Genomic DNA, 22051 nt, shown 5'->3' with positions numbered 1-22051 from the left:
ATGAAATACATAGAATTTGTTCACGTGCTTATACTTTGAAGCTTTCTATTCTCTGTGATGTTGTCCAACTATAGTTCTTCTCCTCTTTCACGGTTTATGGCTATAAGACCTTATAAAGAGAGAGAGAGAGAGAGTGAGAGAGAGAGAGAGAGAGAGAGAGAGAGAGAGAGAGAGAGAGAGAGAGGGCGCACAAAGTGTATCAGCACCCCGGATAGAATAGATATGGTAACACTGGAATTCGCAGAAGTAGATTTGGTATACTATAAAAATATATTTGAAGGGTACTATCAGAAAATGAAAAATGAAAACAGAAGAAGGGACAAAAGTTTACCGTATACGGTTCAGAAATCTCAAACACACCAGTGTAATGCTTATGATAATCACATGTTGAGCGACACAATTGAAGATATGGCGTAAAGCAATGTTATTAACAGAGTCAGTCGGGGAAAGTTTCTTGTGTGAGTCAGTCAGCAGGTGCAATTCTATTTCCAATAAAATTTTGAATATTAAAGTACTGATCTTTTCGAACAAAACATCTTAATTTTTTCCATTTCTGCTACAAAAATGAAATGAACACCAAAGGATACTTACAATGATGCTAAATTCCAGCTTATACACAGACCGCGTTTCGTAATCCAGTGCATCTTTCGTTGACAAAGTAAATACATTTTTTTCTTGAGTCATGCTAAACTGCTTTTGAAATTCCGACGGGACCTGCAAAGTAATAAAAAATACCTTCTAAATAAACGACACATAGTAGTTTTATGAGCTTCAGGTAATCATAATTGTCCTCAACCGGTAATTTCTGTGTCCCGTAATGAGGAAAGCCTAGGTGAGGCACTTGTTACTAGGAAGACACTGTGTGCAGTTTATAAGTTGTTTATGAGAAGAGATGGGGCGTAAAAGACTTCTCATTTTCACCAAGACAGGAATGAAGATTACAACTTTTGTTGTTATCTTTTACTTACGAACTGAAAACAGCGCTTCCTTATACCCTCTCCTTTGAAATGTGAGTGATATCAAAGTCCTAGGGAAAAAAATATTCAAGATGTGTTCAGAGTCCCGGCAAATTTCCTTCCGTTGACTCCTATTTCAATATCTAGAACTGAGGAAACAACTATACTAGGCTGAACACGATTAAACAAGCGAAAAGCCGACCAGCAAGAAACATTTGGTCCAAGATATGTTAAGGTTCAAGTTTAAGAAGAACAAAATGATTCTTAACACAGAAATGACTGGTGTGATACGGATTTCACTCTCATTTTTTAATGTAAAATAATTTAAAGTATTCCCTGGAAAGATTTGAAGACTAGTCCTCTGGACTTTATGAAGAGTTAGAAAAAAAAAAAAAAGGTTTCGATCAGGTATTTCTGAACAGCTACATGTATGAGTACGGGAATTTGTTTCAACTATGTAAATGAAAACATCAGCTGTGCAGGTTTCATCACGGAGAAGAGAGATTAATTTCTGGCCTCACAGAAGGGCTTCTTTAAGCTCATTTACAAAATAGTGCAAAAATTCTGCAATAATAAAGGAAAAGAAGCCCGCAAACTTGGTTCTTTGGTATCAAAAACACACAAAAGGACATTTTTTTGAAAAAAAAAAATTGAGGTACTATGCAAAACCTCGCAGCTTTATAGAATTAGTTCCATTTTTCTTTCTAAGAGAACATGTCAGTACAAACCTCAAACGACACGTATTTACTGAACTTCACCCTCTCTTTCTCAGCCTTCTTATTCTTTTTTTCATTCTCCATCTTCCAGCGTTAAGATTGTTACTTTCTCTTTTCTCCCTTGTAATTATTTATATTTAGCTTTTGTTATCACAGAATGGCCACATCTGGCACAGACAGACATTGCGTCTTTTTTGAGAAAATACCTAATAAGATTCTCCCCTTGAGAGGATTAACTCGGAGAATGAGCAGATCGGGCTAAGGAAGTGAGAAAACTGAAAGTGGAATTCTCTCACTTCCTGTACAGTTGCGAGGAACAGTAACTAGCTGAGGAGCTGTGACGAAAGTCTGTTTCAGGATACGCTTTCATCTACCATTTCTCAGGGGAAACTATAACATTAGGCTCTCGTGAGACTTCCTAGCTGCACCTGTATCTTGCTTCTCCGGCCACCTAGCCTCAACAGAATTGTGCAAAATGTTGACATTCAAGTTCCCGCTCCTAAAGGTTTAAAATGGTGATTCTTCGTTACTTGGATTCACCCACCACACTTATTCTAAGATAAACTTTATAATGTAGATATTCGACGATACTTATGATCAGAATGGCAGGGAGTATAAGATAACTTCTCTGTTTTGCAGATGATTGAATGAACATTTAAAAACAACATTTAGAGGATGGTAGAGTGATTAAATATTTCTCGTTGGAAAGTCATGAATGGACTCCTGAACTACATTCGTAGTAACTTCAGTTATATTAAAAAACAAAAGAGAGAAAATCGAGATTTAGAAACAGCCTCCCAAGGTTGTCATGAATCGTTAGAATTCTCTACATTGCACAATGCTCTAAGACAGTGGTCCTCAACCTAGGGGGCGTCAGCAATTTCCAAGGGGGGCGCAAGCCCTGGGGAAAAATTTAAAATTTCTCTAATTATATTTGTTATTCTCTTAACAACAGTCGCTCAGAAGCGGTGTCAAGTATCTCACTAAAGTTAAGTGTACCTTAGTTTAACCAGACCACTGAGCTGATTAACAGCTCTCCTAGGGCTGGCCCGAAGGATTAGATTTATTTTACGTGGCTAAGAACCAACTGGTTACCTAGCAACGGGACCTACAGCTTATTGTGGAATCCGAACCACATTATGACGAGAAATGAATTTCTATCACCAGAAATAATTCCTCTAATTCTTCATTGGCATGGTCGGAGAGTCGAACGCTGGGCCAACAGCGTACTAGCCGAGAGCTCTACCCACCCCTCCCAATGAAGAACAAGTATCTCACTAATTCATTCCCAAAAGAATAAAAACATCCTTTCTCTTTCTTTTTTTAAAATTTTCCTTTAAATCTGGGAATTTTACTCATAGATGCAATGGGGGACGGCGGGGGCGGCGGCAATGAAGAACAAGTATCTCACTAATTCATTCCCAAAAGAATAAAAACATCCTTTCTCTTTCTCTCTTTTTTAAAAATTTTCCTTTAAATCTGGGAAGGAATTTTACTAATAGATGCAATGTGGCGGGTTGGGGGGGGGGCGTGGAGGGAGGCCCAACTCTTAGAGGGGGCGTGGCAATAAAAAGGGTGAGAACCACTGCTCTAAGATGTATTTTGCCAAGTCATAGAAAATATGATTCTTTTCTTTGGAAATCACTCTCACTTACCCATTGCCATGGTGGTGATGATATACAGATTTAAATAAACTTACCGGGCTAATTGTCAAAGTTTCCGTTTCTCCTTTATCTTCATCAGTATACGTGAGAGTAGTGACTACTGCGTCCGGCTTGTTCTGCAAGAGGAAAAGAAATGGAACCAAATTCGGCAAACTTATTCCTCGATACTGAGACTGTAACACAAGTCCTGAGAAGCAATAAGAAATGGAAAACTTTGTTGGATTCACTTGGTATAGTCTATTTGATATTTTTCACAGTGAATTTTTAAAAATAAACCGGTATACTTGTGCAAAAGCAAATTTCCCGATAATGATGACGTATCGAAAGCTCTCGATCTTATCTAGTCAAATAAATTAAAAAAAAAAGTAATAAAAACATATTCCAGCTTATTAGAGAAGGAATAGGTGAATTTGGGATTAACGGGTAAAAGAAGTTCTATATCTTGAAGCAAAATGATAAGTAAGGAGATGATAATGGAAGAATGTGAAGCAAACTGGCATAGGCGATTTCCAGCGTTCATGATAGTGGGAAGTGGTGGGCACAAAGCATTTTTATTCTGGCGATGATTCCGCAGAGAGCATTTTGCAGCTATGCTCCTCTTCGGGTGAAGCAACCAACCAGGAAATTCATCTGAATTAATTTACTCTAGAATGAAAAACATCTCTACAAAACAGTTAGATCTTTTCATATTGATCGAGACATATCTGTCACTTTTTTCTTTTATTATAGGACGGTAAATACCTGCTTTAACTGCTTCTAAAATAACGTTACATTTTTTTTTTACTGCATGCTCTGATCTCTCTCGGTACTGCATATCTGTATTAGGAGTTACATGAGAAACATCTTATTGCTGTTTTATATGCCATGACACATTGCTTATGCAAAACATAACAAAGTGATTGATCAAGAATATTGGTCTCGTGAATTTTATCGGTCGGAAATTGATAGATAGAGTTGGGGGGATACTTATTATAAATGATCATGTACAGCTCTCAAACCTCTAAACAATACGAGAACGTTTGAATATTTCCGTCTAATATTTAAGCACGGTGGCAAACTTCTTTGCCATACCAAGATAAGAACGGGTAAAAACTACGAGAGAAAACAGCTGAATGTGATTCACAAATCTGCTTAAAGCACTGGTGGTCTATTTGTCTAACCCTAGCCTAAGCTCGATGGTACAAGCTATATAAGAGATATACTGAAAACAGTGTTAATTTTAGCATAAATTTCTCAGAGATGGAGATGAAAGGAAAGAGAAATTCATCGCATATAGGTTCAACATAATACAGCAAGTTAAAGGGAATGTTGCGTGGGCATGACTATATCAGTATGTATTGATAATAACAATAATCAAAATGAGGCCTATCATTTCGTTCCTGAATCTTGGCAACGGGACATTCCAGTTAAGTACGATATGCAGCTCATGTTAATACCAGTGATACTTGGCAACTGGACATCCAAGTTAAGTCAGATATGAGGCTCATGTTAATACCTGCGATACGAAAGCGAAATGAAATATAAGTGATGAAAGAAAAAGAATGACTCATTGCGAATTGCCAACGCTTGCATTAATCTGGTACCTCTTCCATATCAACTTCAGTGACCCTGCTGCCACCTTCTGGCTGGGGATAGAACTCGTTGATGTCAAGCGCAATGATATACGTGGGAACATCCGAGTCGACAGTTATAGAACAAGCAGGAGGTCGTTCTCCACTTTCAGCGTCCAATTTTTTGCCGAGCAACATGGTCACTTGATCGCTGGCTAACACTAAGTAACCTCCACAATAACCTGAACTGTCGTCTTGCAAGATGCCGGTTTCTGTAAATATTTTCAATCCAGATTAGTCGCAAATCTTTGATAACAATTACTTGAAACACAATAATTATTTTATTGAACGTGTTGTAAAGTTACTGAAATTCTTGAAAGAACCGAATAATTGCACCATTAACTAATTTCGCTATATATATATATATATATATATATATATATATATATATATATATATATATATATATATATATATATATATATATATATACATACATACATACTTCATCATCAATGTTACCTTAGACTGTAAAACACTAAGACAGAAGGAGATTGACGGATTTTAAGTAATCTGGCTCCACACACACACACACACACACACACACATACACACACACACACACACACACACAGAGAGAGAGAGAGAGAGAGAGAGAGAGAGAGAATGAAAATCAATGAATGTGTTAAACGGAAGACCTCTCTTTGCGGCGATTGACTTTCAAGTTTGATACCGTCTAAAACCCAGCCATGGAAAATAAACGTGTTCATCTCCAACAACTCTACTTACAAGCTAAAGCATAAGGAATTGTGAGACTTACTGTTAACAGTAAATAGTTCGTCATTGACTGTGCAGTTCTCCCATACGCGAATGGTGTTTCCCTTATCAGTACACTCAAAATCTTGGACATAAGGGAAGTTTACTGAATCAATGTAAGAACACAAGGCTTCTTGTCCCCGGACTGCGGAGACCATGAGAAGCGCACACACCTGCGAAAGTAGACACATGTCAGATTATCGATGAGTGTAATCCTCCGCCTCGTCTCTGCTCTATCAGTGGATAATACTTTCGTCTGCGATGACAAACCTTTCGGCTTGTGCCTCTATTTTCGCTTTGACATCGCTCGCCAGTTTCGGCGTTACCAGAGGAAACGAATCCTCATATTCTCATTTTGATTTATCATTGTACATAATTATTCACGAATACTCCTGTATTTGAAGATGAAAGATGTTCCAACAACAACCGAAGTTTTCTGCATTTTTCAATGTTTTTCTTTGGGATTTCCCTCTCTATTCGTTCAGTTCAGTGGTTCTTAACCTTTTTATTACCACGCCCCCTCTGAGTTGGTCCTTCCTTCCACGGCCCCCTTGCATCCATGAGTAAAATTCCCTCCCAGATTTAAAGAGGTTTCGAGGGATAGGGAGGGAGGCAAATAATTACAAAACACGGTAAGCCCAACGAGTCTAACTAGAGTAGTAGACTATAGGAAATTACCGTTATAAGGCGATACGTTTGCATTCTTTTTATAAACTTCTGAATACTAGTTCCTCACTCTTGTTAGGAGAATGACGAATATAACTAGAGATATTTTAAATTTTCTCTAGGGCTCGCGCTTCCCCTGGAAATTGCTGACGCTCCCCTAGGGGTCCCTGCTCCCAGATTGAGAACCACTGGTTTAGTTCGACAAGAAAAGAGTAATCTTAATCAATTCAGCTGCAAGTACTTGCTAACTGAAATCTCAGATAACCCACTAAACTCTATTAAGTTGTGAGAAGAAAAGGTCAGTTTATCCAGAGCTCAGTTACTGAAGGTAGGTGGGGCAGGTGGTTGATCAAAAATTTTCAAGGTTCACCCATCTCTCTCTCTCTCTCTCTCTCTCTCTCTCTCTCTCTCTCTCTCTCTCTCTCTCATTCAGTTTCATTTTCTGTTTCCCTGTTATTGGAAATTATACAGAACTGAATACTAACCGTTGCTCTCTCTCTCTCTCTCTCTCTCTCTCTCTCTCTCTCTCTCTCTCTCTCTCTCTCTCTCTCTCTCTCTCTCTCTCTCATTCAATTTCACTTTCTTTTTCCCTATTATTGGAAATCATACAGAATTGAATACTAACCGCTGCTCTCCCTCTCTCTCTCGTCTATTCCTTGAATCTTTAACCGTAGGGCAAAGCTATTGTGCTGTCTCTTTCTAAGCTTTCATCTCTGTCTGTCTGTTTGGTTGTATCACCGGCCACTGAAAACTTAAACGTATAGTGGTATAGTGGTTAGTGCTGTGGTATGCCACTCAGAAGTCGCGGGTTCACATCTCTCCCGGGGCAATAAAAATTACTGGCTCTGTATCATGATCAGTTACTGCTGCAGTGTGGGATCTGCGGTGGGAGGCTGAAACCAACATTCCTCGGAAGCTTGAATTTCAAGTCAATGGCTCCTTTGGTGGGCTTGTTCCATGTGAATAGGTTTCATCTACTGAAATAGTAACAATAATAATCAGACTAAATCTGTGCATCAGCTGGCGTTTGCTGCAAGGCGACTGAGACAGCCTTTTCAGCCCTTTTAGTCGGATTTTTAATTACATATCTTTGATCGTTATTTTCATTGCGGTGCTTAAATCAGAACCTTGGTTTCTGTGGTACGAGTGATGTCTTTGCAGTTATAGTGGCGTAACCAGCTTAGCTAGATGTCTGAGGCTTTCCTAATATAAACTTATACACAATGTTGGTGATCAGCTACTTCTGGCGAAGTGCTGTGTTGTAGAATTCTCGTTATTGAAGGTAACTGCGTGTTTGGGTGTCTCAAAATTCTGAGCACTGTTATTTCGTCGGCCTGCAGTAAGTAACACCACCGGTAATTTATTCTCTTCAGTGACTTCATTTTCTCTCCGAAGGCTGTTTCATATGCTGATGGATGGATATTAAGATCCGGATATTATTACAGGACGAACACTGAATCTTTATATTTTCCCTTAGATGAACTTGATTATTACGTTATCTTGATGTTCACGTCGGCTAGGCGTTGCTGACTTTCGCCTTTTGCCGTACCTTTCCCACACCTTAATAACTTACAAACACATCCAAAATACACCACATGCACTAAATTGTAGACTAAACGACAAATGGGACTGTCCCATTCTTTTTTCCTTCCCCTTATACCTTCCTTTCACACCCCCTTTTTACCTCCCTTCCAAACTTTATCTTCCTTCGGGGGAACCCTTAGTGGTTTAAATCGATTTGTTATCGAACTCTCACTCTATCCTATCCCCCCAACCTTACAGTTACAGTTTCATATCTAATTTCTAAATTCTTTCTTCTAATGCGGCGAGGGAGTGCCCAGTTCACACGTACAGAGATAACTAATTCCTTGAAGGTCTCGATGCATTAGGCTTGAGAGCTCAGGCAGCTTCTAACGTTTTTGGGTTCCCCGTATAGGAAATGATATTCTTCTTGCGGGGAGACTTTAATGAAGGGATGTTACTCTTTCATTTTAGTTTTCTGTGGAAGAAAACTACTGAGATGGCTTTTTGTCTGTCCGTCCGCCCTCAGGTCTTAAAAACTACTGAGGCTAGAGGGCTGCAAATTGGTATGTTGATCACCCACCCTCCAATCATCAAACATACCAAATTGCAGCCCTCTAGCCTTGGTAGTTTTTATTTTACTTAAGGTTAAAGTTAGCCATGATCGTGCGTGTAGCACCGCTATTTGTGCATTAACACAGGCCACCACCGGGCCTGAAAGTTTCTTGGTCCGCGGCTGAGAGTTTCATGGGCCGTGGTTGAGAGTTTCATACAACATTATACGCTGTACAGAAAATTTGATTGTGCCGAAGAAACTTCGGCGCATTTTTTACTTATTTAATTCTGTCATGAAATCTAATAGCAGACCTTTCACAGAAAGTTCTTTTTCCTTTCAGCTTACCTGATATAAATAGATATATAGAGAAGAGACTTTCATTCATGCCAGTCCCATATATGTTACAAAATAGCACTCTGAGAATAGATATCTTTGTAACACGATGTATTCTGGAAAAGTGCCGCCCTTGATGTGACAAAAGGGGAATCTCTGGAGCAAAGGATTGAAGTATTTCCTTTATCGTATGTCAGGAATGTTCAAGGGTCATCGTCTAATCTTTATACATTTGCTAAGATTATGTTTAAAGTCTCTTCAAAAGGAATGTTTATAGATAAACTCTTCACATGCGTAGAAGTTAGTCTTATTGCAACGTTATTTTTAGTAGACTGATTAACTGGCAGGCAATTAAAGCGACCAGCATGTTGTTACAGATCTGACTCACATCTGGTCAATTATCTTGGCTAGGGGACGGGGGACTTAATGATGTTGTGGCTGTTCCTGGCTTGCAAGGATGGTTGCTTCGTAGGTCCTGAATGTCCGGCTGAAACATCCTAGGCCATTGTCCCCAAGCATGTGGGAACTTGTCTGGCGCTTTATATGTTTCATCGAGCAGCATGCTCAGGATCTTTCCTAGATAATGACCCCCCAGCGAAGTTCGACGGTCGTTATCTAGGACTAATATTTCTTTGGGGTCATTATCTTTATGATATTTGCAGTCTTTTGTTTACGTTTGTACGGTCATCCCCAACGGGCTTGTACTAGACCCGCTGCAAAGGTGGATACATACCGGGTTAAAATCCTTGAGGGTCACTATCTAGGAAAGATCCCATACCCATTTTATGTCTTATTTCATTATTAGATTGGTTCAGTTTGATCATATTCGCGGTATGACAGACTATATCTATGGCTATCTTGTCGTCTTTTTGAGTGATGATCTCAGGTGGCTCTGTTGTTGTTTCACTGCCTCTTTCAATTCCTCTATTAGGGTACTAATCCTGAAATTTCAACATTCGTGTCCTAACTAACCAAGACATCCATTAAAATGTGGGAAGGCGGCTCTTTTCTCACCTTGGAGACCTAGTGGGTGGTCTAAGGTATCATAAGAATCCAGGTAAAAAAAGTCACAGAAAAAAATTCACAGGAAAAAAGTCACAGGAAAAAAAAGTCACATTAATATTTTCCCGATAGTGACCCCAAGGGTTTTAACCTGGTATATGTATCCACCTTTGCGGCGTGTTTAGTACAAGCCCGTTGGGGATTACCGTAAAAACAGAAGCAAAAGACTGTAAATCAATGTGACTTTTTTTTCCTAGCCAAAATTGTGACTTTTGCTGTGACTTTTTTTCCCTATAACTTTATTACCGGCCACCGTCATGATAGGACTGTTGAGACTCACTAACTCAGAAATTCTTCAGTGCCAATCATGTCTCCAATGTCAATCTCATATGTGAAATAGCCGATGAAATCACTGACCTCACGGAGACACTACCCTTAAAAGGGAAACTTGTTGAAAGGAAATTGGGAACTGACTCATGGAAGCTCCTGAAGAGGAGGTTGTAAGCTTGTTTCTAAAGGTTTACAGATAAGATGCTGAATTCATGAACATTGCTAAGACAGTGCTTGAGCATACTCCACTGTCGTGCATTACTCCCCTTCCTCACATAAAATATATTTGTAAAAAAAAGTTTTGCTCCCATTAAAGAAAAAAATGTCTGGACAAATTCCTTAGAATGGTATAAAACAGCAGTGTAATCTTAAATACCGTAGCCCAAAATAATCCCAACCCTCCCTGTCCGAAACCCTTAATGCTTATTCATCACATTTACTCCAAATGATTGACAATAAAAACACATGGGAGTTCATGCAAACGTCTCTACGGAAGAGGGAAAACTAACAAAAGCGCAGGTGATGTGTTCTACAATTTGGATCTTTTCCAGATAGCGACCCCAAAGGTTTTCGGTGGTCGTTATCTAGGACTAATATTTCTTTTGGGTCATTATCTTTATGATGTTTACAGTCTTTTGTTCATGCTTTGACGGTAATCCCCAACGGGCTTGCACTAAACATGCCCCAAAGGTGGATACATACCGGGTTAAGACCCGTCGGGTTCACCATCTAGGAAAGATCCTACAACTTCAGCGATAACTTATGTTAGATCTCAGTTGTTATTTTCGGTGTTAAGAGAATACCAGGTCAACCCACTAGCGACTCAAAATGTGTCCTCTACTGTGCAGGTAAAACTTAGGTCAGATTATGGCGTCAAGGAGTCCTTCGCCGTGTTTTAACAAACACTGTTTACGGACAGGTCTGCCAATTGCTCATACACAAGCCGGTGTTGAGTACAGAGCTCTTTAGTGTTTTGTTCTCTGTTGTTAAACCGTCGTTTGAAAAATATTGAATTTTATTGGTATCGTTATCTGCACACTTTATTGGTGTCGTTATCTGAACATATAACGAGGCATTTTGTGTATATAAAATGTCTCGTTACTGTGCTATGCACGGGCAATTTTCCAGTGAAGGTAAACAGCAGGAAGCCTAAATCCAAAAACTTGAAGGTATTTAACGGGAATCCGGAGATTTCCTTTTCCTTTTTTCCACATTGATTAGATGGATTAACAAAATGGATATAGAACTAGGGAATTTGACCCAAGTTATCAAATTGCTGAAACTTAAATCAGAGGTACTGGCTATTTTTGGGTTATTTGACAAAAAATGTCACTTGATGAGAGCAGCACTGCAAAGGAATGGAATCCTGATAAAGGTTCCGACTCTCCTTATGCTTCGAAATGTAGAGCCCAGTGTGTTACGGGTAAGAGGCTTTGTGAAATCATGTATGCAAATTGTATTTGTGACTTCGATCCAGATATAAAACAAGTAAAAAATGCGCAGAAGTTTCGTCGGCGCAATCGACAATTCTGTACACCGATAATGATGCATGAAACTCTCAGCCACGGCCCATGAAACTCTTAGTCGCGACCCATGAAACTTTCAGCTAAATACACTTATTATGTATCGAATTGTTGTAGAGAAATACACTTACCTATAAAAGATATTGAAATTTTAGTATTTTTCATATGTTTAACAGCATGTCATTGACTTTCTTTAAAGTTTTACATAATCCGTTTGTTCGAGATATTTCTAGTTCGAGACGGAGATTATGTAATGCCCACCCTCAGTGGGGGTGTGTGTATGTGGACGTCGAATATTCTCGAGCCGGAGGTAATCCTACAACTGGCAGCAGCGGTTGGCGTAGCTAGACAGCTCCAAACAAACTCAAGACAAGAGAAGATAAGAGCAAAGCAAGACAAGAAAAGAACAGGGCAAGGTTTACTCTGCAACCCAGTAAATTCCAGATCTCTACCGAATATAGCTCAGACGCCTCCGTCTGATGTCTCACAATCTCTGAAGGTGGAGACAGGTAGATGGAGCAGAATTCCGACCTATGGAAGAACTTACCAGTTTGATAATAGCAGTATAAAATCAGAGTCATGCACTTATCACTTGTCCCCTATCTGACGACTGACGCACAAGATATGATAGGTTGAATATGACAAGTGTAACCAGTTTAATGAATGTATAACCTGATGTAATTATTGATTTGTGTGGGTATATCCATGACGTACTGGGAATATATCAGTGATTTGTTCACGTATGAGATAAACGTTTGGTATTTGATTCTGGATAAAATATATACAAAAAAGGAAAACTTTATTTTGGTTCGAATGATTTTTTTAATTAAAAATATACACTTTGTATGAATTTATGTTACATATTATATTGTATATTTTGTCAATAAACTAACTAGCCCCCCATTCACCTTAAAAAGATGGAAAGAAGGTTAAAGGGCTCTCAGTTCAACATAAAAGTTTTAACGCTTGCTTCAAGAGAGGGGCTGTTCAAAGCCCAGTTCCTGACTACCACTTTAACGAGTACGATTTGTCAGAAGTTATCGTTACCCTCTGAGATGCGTCGTTGCTCAAGTGTTGTAAATCAATTTGAGATTTTTAGACATCCTTGCACTTTCAACACACATGATATAAAGCTACTGGCCGCTGCTCTTAAAGGGTCCTTCTTCACGCACTGTGTCACTTGCCCTCTCTGAAACCGTATAAACATCACTACCCTAAAATGGAAGACTGCAGTATCAGCAAAAATACAAAACTGAGAAAAATGGTAGACACTCCCTTGCCTTACTACAGATTTTGTAGATACTGCAAATGGGACCCCCTAAATACTCGTGGCAAGCACTGAAGAATCATTCTGAAACTGCAGTAACTTGTGTATTAGTGTATCACGAACCCAACAGGCGGCATATCTCAATTTCGAAAATTTAGCAGATACTGCGGTTTTCCATTTTAGGGCAGTTCATATTGCGTAGAATATATTGTAGTCGAATAGCAGTGCAGGTCAAGTATTTATTTGACTTTGAACATTATCATTCAGTACCCTTTATAGTTCCTCGTTGGGAGTGTCGGTAGAGTTGTGGGCTAGCACTCGGTAGGCCCGAATTCGAGTCACCGGCCGGCTAATGAAGAATTAGAGGAATTTATTTCTGGTGATAGAATTCATTTCTCACTATAATGTGGTTCGGATTCTACAATAAGCTGTAGGTCCCGTTGCTAAGTAACCAATTGGGTCTTAGCCACGTAAAATAAGTCTAATCCTTCGGGCCAGCCCTAGGAGAGCTGTCAATCAGCTCAGTGGTCTGGTAAAACTTAAGATATACTTAACTTATTTTAGTACCCTTTATAGCTAATGCTCTACCGAGGCAACTGGCGGCACTTCTGGCACACACACACACACACACACACACACACACAGTTACAAAATTCAATACACTGAAAATCAAAATCTAAACCTTTACCCCCCTTTGTAACTCTGTATGGAATTTTTATCGCCACACAAATTTGCGTGGAACACGTCCAAACACCTAAGGATACTTGTCAAAAGGCCGGCTGCTGCTAACCCACCCATCATTGTGGCTACGTATACATGTGCAAACGAAAAGGAATTTATTAGGACATGTAATTGGGAAAGGTTTATCATTAAGAGACTAGAGCATAAGTAACCACATCTCATCTGGAACCTAGAAGCAGGAAGGGAATAATAAACAAGCATGGTAATAATCATCATTTGATAAATGGCAATCTTAAATACTTGAATCTTCAAAGAAAGTTTCACACGCCCTCATATTAATTTCTTTGATTAATTTTCCGTTCTTGAAAGTCAAAATTTTCGTTTACCCAAAGGTTCACAATAATTGTTCTTCGTGAAATCATCACTGGTTTTGTGTGGGCATTGAAGTTAAAAGAACTTCGTGAATATATGGTGATTTTGGACTTTATATGTAGTACCTTTTTCTTTGTGAAACGCGTTGGTGTTATTCCTGGTAATCTCATCAGAACAGGAAAACAACGAAGTATAAATAACTGAAAAAGTCTAGATTTGAATCCTGACTGGGGCATATGCACTTATCGATAACAATTCCCTTGGCATTCTAATTATTCCAAAGGTCAAGGAAAATCGCTATTAAACGATATTTGGGGATTAGTTTTGTGAATGTGAAAAGACACGCATATATATATATATATATATATATATATATATATATATATATATATATACATACATATACATGTATGTATGTAATCACAATCACAAACACGCACACACACATATATGTGTGTGTGTATATAACCTCAAGAAGACTTGACTTTAAATAAATAGTACTAAACGTTCTTTGCAGCGTCCCTGTAACGACAGACCTATATGGTGCTCTTATTTGGATTTTGTTACTTTTCTTGGCTCTGTTCCATTCCAGCTTCTATAACTACGTTTTGGTTTAATTTTAACACGTTCAAGACCAAGTTTCTGGCCCTCCAAAATAGAGCTAAGGATGTGGTCCAGTGGTCTGGTTTAAGTACTTCATATCGGCTGAAACTACTAAAAACTCTGGTATACAGAAATCACATTATACCGTATTTCGTACGTTATAATAACGCCAAAAAGTTACTAGATAAACCAAATTACTTCATACAGAGGGCTGCTGGTAACAGGGGAGGCGGGGGGAACATAATCCAGAATGAAACCTCAAAACCAAAAGCCACTTACCAGAACCAGACATCGCATCTTGGCTGCGATATTCCTGGAAAAACTACAGACGTTACTTCGTCAAAACTTCTAAATCCTAACCGTCTTCAAAGATCACATCAACACGAGCAATACCACTTTACATGAATAACCAAATATTATCGAGTGCATTTAGCTCGCCCTGTTAGCTCAGGGGTGGATGAAGAACTGATAAAGAACTCAACCCACGATAACGGGAAAGATAACAAGATAACATTCTTCCAATATGATATCATGTTGAAAGCTGCATGCCGTTGATTGACAACGACATGTTAGAACGTAGATGATACCGTGGATGATTTAAAAGTTTCGATGGGTGCAGATACAGGTATGTTAGTGCGCAAACGAATTTATGCATGTATGTATATATATATATATATATATATATATATATATATATATATATATATATATATATATATATTTGGGAAGAAGACCCTCTCTCAAACACACTTATTAAACAGAATGGCCTTCTGGATGCCGCTGAGTTTGTATTGCAGTTTCTGAATCTCTCGAATGAGTTTCTTTGTAGCAGCAGGTAAATTATATAACAACTGTTTACAGTTTATTTATTCCTTGACGTTTCGGTGTACTTTCTATCGTATACTGAAAGGCGAATGAAGCCAGGGGTACAATTATGCAATATTTATACCCACAAGCAGTGTCGTCGCTATGGGGGCCAGGGGCGACCCGGGCACCCCCCCCAAGTCAGATTCTTGGCCCCCCAACCGGCTCCCCCAGTTGAAATTCCTTTTGTAGCTAAACTTTAACCCTTTGGTGGTTAAAAGCAGAATTACAGTTATAGGTTTCTTACAAAAAATGACATGTTTGTTCATGATATTTTGATCCAACTTAATGTTATCAAGTTGTGTATGAAGTGATTGAAACTATAGTTAACAGTTTTGAACAAGTACAATGCAATCTGCTGCTGCTGCTGCTACTTAGCGTTAATATCCAGGGAGAGGAGATGAAGAGGAGGGAATGGTATAGGTTGAAATTTTGAAGAGATTTTGGAGGGTCGTAAGTCTAATATGTTACTGATGATATGCACTATTTTGATATATTTACATGACAGGGATATTATGCTATAGTTGAAAATTAAAACTTGATAATAGAAATTAGACTAGTGTTGAATATAGGGCTGTGAGGCAATTTACATTAACATATTTGATACATTTGCATATAGTAAGAGTTGAAAATCAATTGAAAATTCAGCTCTATAAATCCAAATACAGGTTTATTAATTACTAATACTATTATTTTCCTTCATTCACATGGATATATACATTCGAGAATAGTATATTTGACTAATGACAGAATTGGCATATTAGTTGTGTGTAATTTTCTTTGGGTCCCCCCAAAAATATATTGGCCTCACCCAGGCATCCCCAACTTATGGAATGCCAGCTACGCCACTGCCCGCAAGCAGGATTACAGAAATTCTAGGCGAACTTTGAATGCTTGTCAAAGCTGGTGTGTGGGTGGAGGGTGGGGGGCTTCTCCCATTGGCTGGGCACAGAATAACTCATCCAGTAGAGTCTGGCTGACCGATGTAGGTGCTGATTGGCTGGCACCAGGTCCCGGGAGCTCTGATCACAGGGCGCGCTAGCTGAAGCAGCGGGCAGCTGAATTGTTATCCCAGGGACGCTCCTTGCCATCCTCCTGATGGTGATAGGGAGAAGAAGGGTCTCCTGGGTTATGTTCAGCGAAAGTTTCCAACGAAGGATGGCGAGGGCATCCTGATATCAGAGGCGGGAATGGTCGTTGTTGCCTTATAGGATTTTTGTGCTCCTTATGATATGCTGGCGTTGGGGGAACGCTGCTGTGTTCCCTCATGTAATGCTGGTATACTGCCCCTTCGTGTAGATGAAGGGCGATCCTCTTAGAGAGTCGAGTCATAGTCATAGCACTGTACGAAGGACAGCATCCATTCACAGGGCGCAATATATGGTAAACCACTCGTCTCCTCTTCATGGTATCTTCTTGGCGTGCCTTTATTGGGGAGTTTCCGAGCAGCATGTCTTCTGCAGGATTCCAAGACCAGCTGTATACGTTTGGTACAAGTACACACCCCCAGGCTTTAAGTTAAGTTAAGTATACCTTAGTTTAACCAGACCACTGAGCTGACTAACAGTTATCCTAGGGCTGGCCCGAAGGATTAGATCTATTTTACGTGGCTAAGAACCAATTGGTTACCTAGCAACGGGACCTACAGCTTATTGTGGAATCCGAACCACATTATACCGAGAAATGAATTTCTATCACCAAAAGTAAATTTCTCTAATTCTTCATTGGCCGGCCAGAGAATCGAACTCGGGCCCAGCAGAGTGCTAGCCGAAAACGATACCAACCCTTCCAATGAGGAACTACCCCCATGCTTTGACTACCTATCAAAGATCATCTAAAATTTCGGCATAATTGTAACCCCTGGCTTCATTTGCCTTTTGATAAATGATGGAAAGTGCTAATTGATTGATTGATTGATTCATAGTCACTTAAACTGGCGTTACAACATTTAGGTTATTGACACTAAGAAAATTGACTAAAAATAAATTAGTTTACGAGGAAAGTTTCATATAAGAAAAGTCTATATATATATATATATATATATATATATATATATATATATATATATATATATATATATTTATACTGTATATATATAAATATATATATATATATATATATATATATATATATATATATATATATATGTATGTATATACAGTATATATATATAGTTATATATATAGTTATATAAATATCTATCAATCTATCTATCTATATATATATATATATATATATATATATATATATATATATATATATATATATATATATATACAAAATCATATATGTTAATACATATCCACTGTATATACATACACACATACAACATGTAGATGATCAAAATTTTGTTGAAGAGGCCCGCTACCCTAGCAAAGATACATAGTGGCTCTATATTACAATCCTCTCCGAGAATCGTTACGAGGATAAAATGTCCGTCCTTGTCACGTAACCAAAGAGAGGAGCCTATGTCTTAGATCCCCAAGACTGAGACATTCCACCAGAAAATGTCTCACAGTTTGGGGACAAGACATTCGTCACAGAATGATGGGTTTTCGTCTGACATTAAGAACCAATGAGTGAGTCTTGTATGTCCAGACCTTAAACTGCACAACGTAGTTTCTAGTCTCCTTGGCATATAGGGATATAACCAAGGAGATACTGATGATGCTATACTGTGCATCTTCCAGTTTGTTTCAATTTTTTTCTCATCGGGACTGCAAAAGGTTTTTCATTTTCTGAAGTACAAAAGGAAATACATCCCTTTATGGTATTAAGTATCTTCTTGGTTCTGGAGAGGTGACTGCTGACTTAACAAGTTGATCAGCTTGCTCGCTCCCAACAACGCCAACGTGGGAAGGCACCCAGCAAAAACCTACTTCTTTACCTTTTTTTTTTCTTTCTTTTCACTAACAATAACCATTCCATAATTTCTAAAATTAGTGGTTGTAAAGAGTCATATAGTCAAAAGACTAAATACTGAAGAACACTTCCAGAGTTACATTACGATATATATATAGTAAAACTAAATCCACTGAGAATTAAAATTTCCTTTAAGGCCTTCAAAAATGCATGTAGATGCAACTGATGATGATCTCTCACTTCTTTCTGCATCGGGAAGAACCATTCCAAAGTCAAAACCAGCATCTGACTTTGAGGCATATGTGAAAACTGCAACGGAGTTATTATGTTGAGAGGAATGATCTAAAAATACTGATCTCATTGCCTCATCGGACATTCTGCTTTTGTAGAATTAAAATATTTGCTACTGACTTCAATAGAAATTGCATAAGGAGAAAATATGCCCAAATAGTATATATGCATATATATATATATATATATATATATATATATATATATATATATATATATATATATATATATATATATATATATGTATGTATACTATTTGGCCATATTTTCTCTTATGCAATTTCTATTGAAGTCAGTAGCATTGTTCGCAGGTACTGTCTTCTCATCAAGACTGAAACAGTCTAAAATTCTTTTTCTCTTCTGGCAAGTCTTTCAGGAATAAGGAAAAATCATTCGGGATTCTTTCCATTTGCTTGTTCCTTTTTAAGATGACGGACCGTTTCTCCACCTCTGTCAGGCAGCCTTATCAGAACTGGGTCATAAACTGACGTACACGGTTTTTATTACTGCATGCAGACGTTTGAACTTCAAAGATGACGTCAGTGAGGTGCTTAAATTCTATTGGTCGGCAAATCTCACTCACCCGCCGCTGGCCATCTGTATGGCAGCCTGGGTATTCTTGGTACTCTGTAGGACGCGTCCTATGCTAAAAGGCTTGCATCCAAGGGCGTGGGCAAGGGCGTGATTTCCGTCTCTGGCTGATAGTCTTGATTGTCTTCCTTGTTGGTAGTCGTGCCCAGGGGTGTTCTGTCACTTGTGTGTCCCTTTGGATTCTCGTGGATGTTCTGTGGTTTCCTTGAAGAAGGGGGAGGGTGAAGTCTGTGTTCCTCTGTATATCTAAGCAAATGAGAATTGAGTTCTTATATATATATATATATATATATATATATATATATATATATATATATATATATATATATATATATATACAGTATACACACACATACATACATACATACATACATACATACACACACACACACACATATATATATATATATATATATATATATATATATATATATATATATATATATATATATATATATATATATATATATTGTATATGATTTATGGCTAGACTTTGAAAGATCTGAATGTTTGTTCCAGTCTTTAATCATGAATGCACCTCAACTGAGAAACCTATGACTCCTGCTCCCCTCCGGGATCTCTATAGAGAATTTTCGTTACCTGATTTCTATCAAGGATTTTGAAAAGCACTTTTCATTCTTCCAGTAGTGACCTTTGACCTTAAACGAAAGTCCTTAGGGCCTTGTTCCTTGTGTTGCTGTTTATAAATCATTTTTGGTATTTTACCTGCGTTGGTCATGCCATTGTAAGAGAAAAGAATGATGACAGAATTATGAAAAGATTTATTTAATGGGGAAGTTAATGGGGAAGTTTCGAGTAAAAAAAAAGATAACTTTAATAAGATAGTTCTAGTTTTTCCTCTAGAAAACTGTACCGTAACTGTACCTTGAAAGCATATCTCGACTTTTCCTTCAGACAATTATAATCTTACTTGAGAAGCCCCATAAATCTTATTTCCACTCGCAACCTTTAGGCACCATTTCTCTCATTTTCTTCAGAACCACAATCTTACATGTGAAACGTAAACATCTTGTTCCACTGTAAAGAGAGAGAGAAAGAGAGAGAGGGGGTGGGGGGAGAATTTATTTTTAGATATCAGTGACATTTTATCTGGTACTGATTAGATAATTAGTTATCAAAAATTTCAGTTAACTTCAAGTAAAAACTAATTATAAAAGATAAAGATTTATCTCTTCTCAAATTCACAGTAATCGTCATTTTTTCCTGTGACTGGAGCAAAGCGATGGAAGTATTATTTGTTGTTAAACTGATGCAAGAAACTTTTGGAGGTAGTAAGTGGTTTAAACTATATTAAACGGCATTATGTATTGAAGTAACTTGTCAGATATCTTCAATAAGCGTAAAACAACAGGACACTAAAAATGCTTGACGTAAGACAAAGAGAGAGGAATATTTTGATTGATTTACTCTCGGAGTAGCGAAATATTATCGTCCAAAGTAGTACATGGTATTCGATATCCTATCTGTTGAAACAATTTCTAATTTATTCTACGAATTCGTGGGAAAATTCGTTTATCTGGCTTTAATTACATCAGCATTCGTCTGCTTTTTATGCGTCTTACGAAAAGCAAATGATGACACAGTGGTGAGAGTTTGTGGTTCACGACCCACCTACCCCTGCTTCATTAATGGCTTTATTAGAGTACTTACTAATGCTTCTGTCCCTTTTTAATCTGAGTGACCCATATTTCACTGCTTTTCTTGCTAAGGATCCCAACGCTTTTTAGCCTCCTATAATGGTTGCCTTGACCGTGTATTATCTTGCCTGTGAAGATATCCCTGCAGTATCAAGCTTATCAGGCCATACCCCTCCAGAACTGTTACCTGCATCGACACTGTCTTCTGCTATAGCTGAAAAGAATAACTCACTCACCCGGCCACTGTCAATTATTAACCGACTTTTTACCAAGCTCACACTGAGGAACGCTCCTGCGTAAGATGCTTTGGTTTGTAAACCTTGGAAAAATGCTGTTTAAAAATTTGGTAAATCTTGATTATTTGAGGTGGTTTAACTCCTATAATAGGAAGAAGGAGAGTAATGCAAGAGACTGCAGAATTGAGGTGAATGGTGTAATGTGCGTGTTAGGGAATCGGTCTGGGTCACGGTGATGCGCCTCCCACTAAGGTACACGAAACTGGTGATGAAGTTTTCTCATAAAGAGTTGTCTTCTGTTCGCTGATTAATCTAAAGTGAAAAGAGAAGTGGCTGGAGGCATATTTTGATTACTATTTTGTTATAGTAAAAGTTGAATTAGACAAAAATTCTTTTTGAAGAGAAAAGGGTGACAGTATATCTAAAATATAATGTCCTCATCGGCAACTTCTACAAGCATTCTCGAACTTATGCTAAACGCTATCCATTCTAGCATCATTCAATTTTGTCTGTCTTATATCTTCTAAATTCAGCAAATCCCCAGGATACTGACTAAGTCCATTGTCTTTTATTCTGCCATTCATTTACTAAATTGCCTTTCTCTCTGCATTCACTTTCCAGTAGAACAACTTATTCTCCTTAAAGTCCTTGGTCATCATCTCTGATCTTATCTTATTGGGCACTTCTTTTTCATTTTTGCCTTCGTCATCAGGTTATCTATCTCCCTGCATTTGCTCTCCACTTTGGCCTTGTAATTGCATCTTAGATAATCTGTACTTTTCATTAACAAACCTTTTCGGTTCTTATGACCGCAGATCAGATTCTTTTCCATCTTCACAGCTTCCAGAAACCATAAGTGGTCGTTGCTGACTCTGCGACTTCATCCCAGGGTTTTACGCTCCTTCAACTTCGATCCCGATGTGCATCAAAAATTTATTTCTGTGAAGCACGTGCTCATGTGTTGATTAGTTCCATCATGTTCACGCTGATGGG

At 38.2% G+C, this 22051-nt stretch overlaps 1 protein-coding gene across 1 annotated transcript in view; it reads right to left on the bottom strand.

Annotated features, from left to right (window-relative positions):
• LOC136840235 (protocadherin-like wing polarity protein stan) overlaps positions 1–15006 on the bottom strand; it is an 87074-nt gene extending 72068 nt beyond the window's left edge. The window contains exons 1-5 of the mRNA XM_067106839.1: positions 14836–15006; positions 5707–5875; positions 4920–5158; positions 3372–3452; positions 592–714 (exon numbers count right to left, since the gene is read on the bottom strand). Of these exons, the coding sequence (XP_066962940.1) occupies positions 592–714; positions 3372–3452; positions 4920–5158; positions 5707–5875; positions 14836–14853 (630 nt within the window). The 5' untranslated portion in view covers positions 14854–15006. The remainder of the gene's footprint in view (positions 1–591; positions 715–3371; positions 3453–4919; positions 5159–5706; positions 5876–14835) is intronic.
• Between the last annotated feature and the right edge of the window lie 7045 nt (positions 15007–22051).

This window comes from Macrobrachium rosenbergii, chromosome 7 (genome assembly GCF_040412425.1).
Source record: "Macrobrachium rosenbergii isolate ZJJX-2024 chromosome 7, ASM4041242v1, whole genome shotgun sequence".
Classification (NCBI taxonomy): domain Eukaryota; kingdom Metazoa; phylum Arthropoda; class Malacostraca; order Decapoda; family Palaemonidae; genus Macrobrachium; species Macrobrachium rosenbergii.
This window is presented reverse-complemented; position numbering and strand designations above follow the sequence as displayed.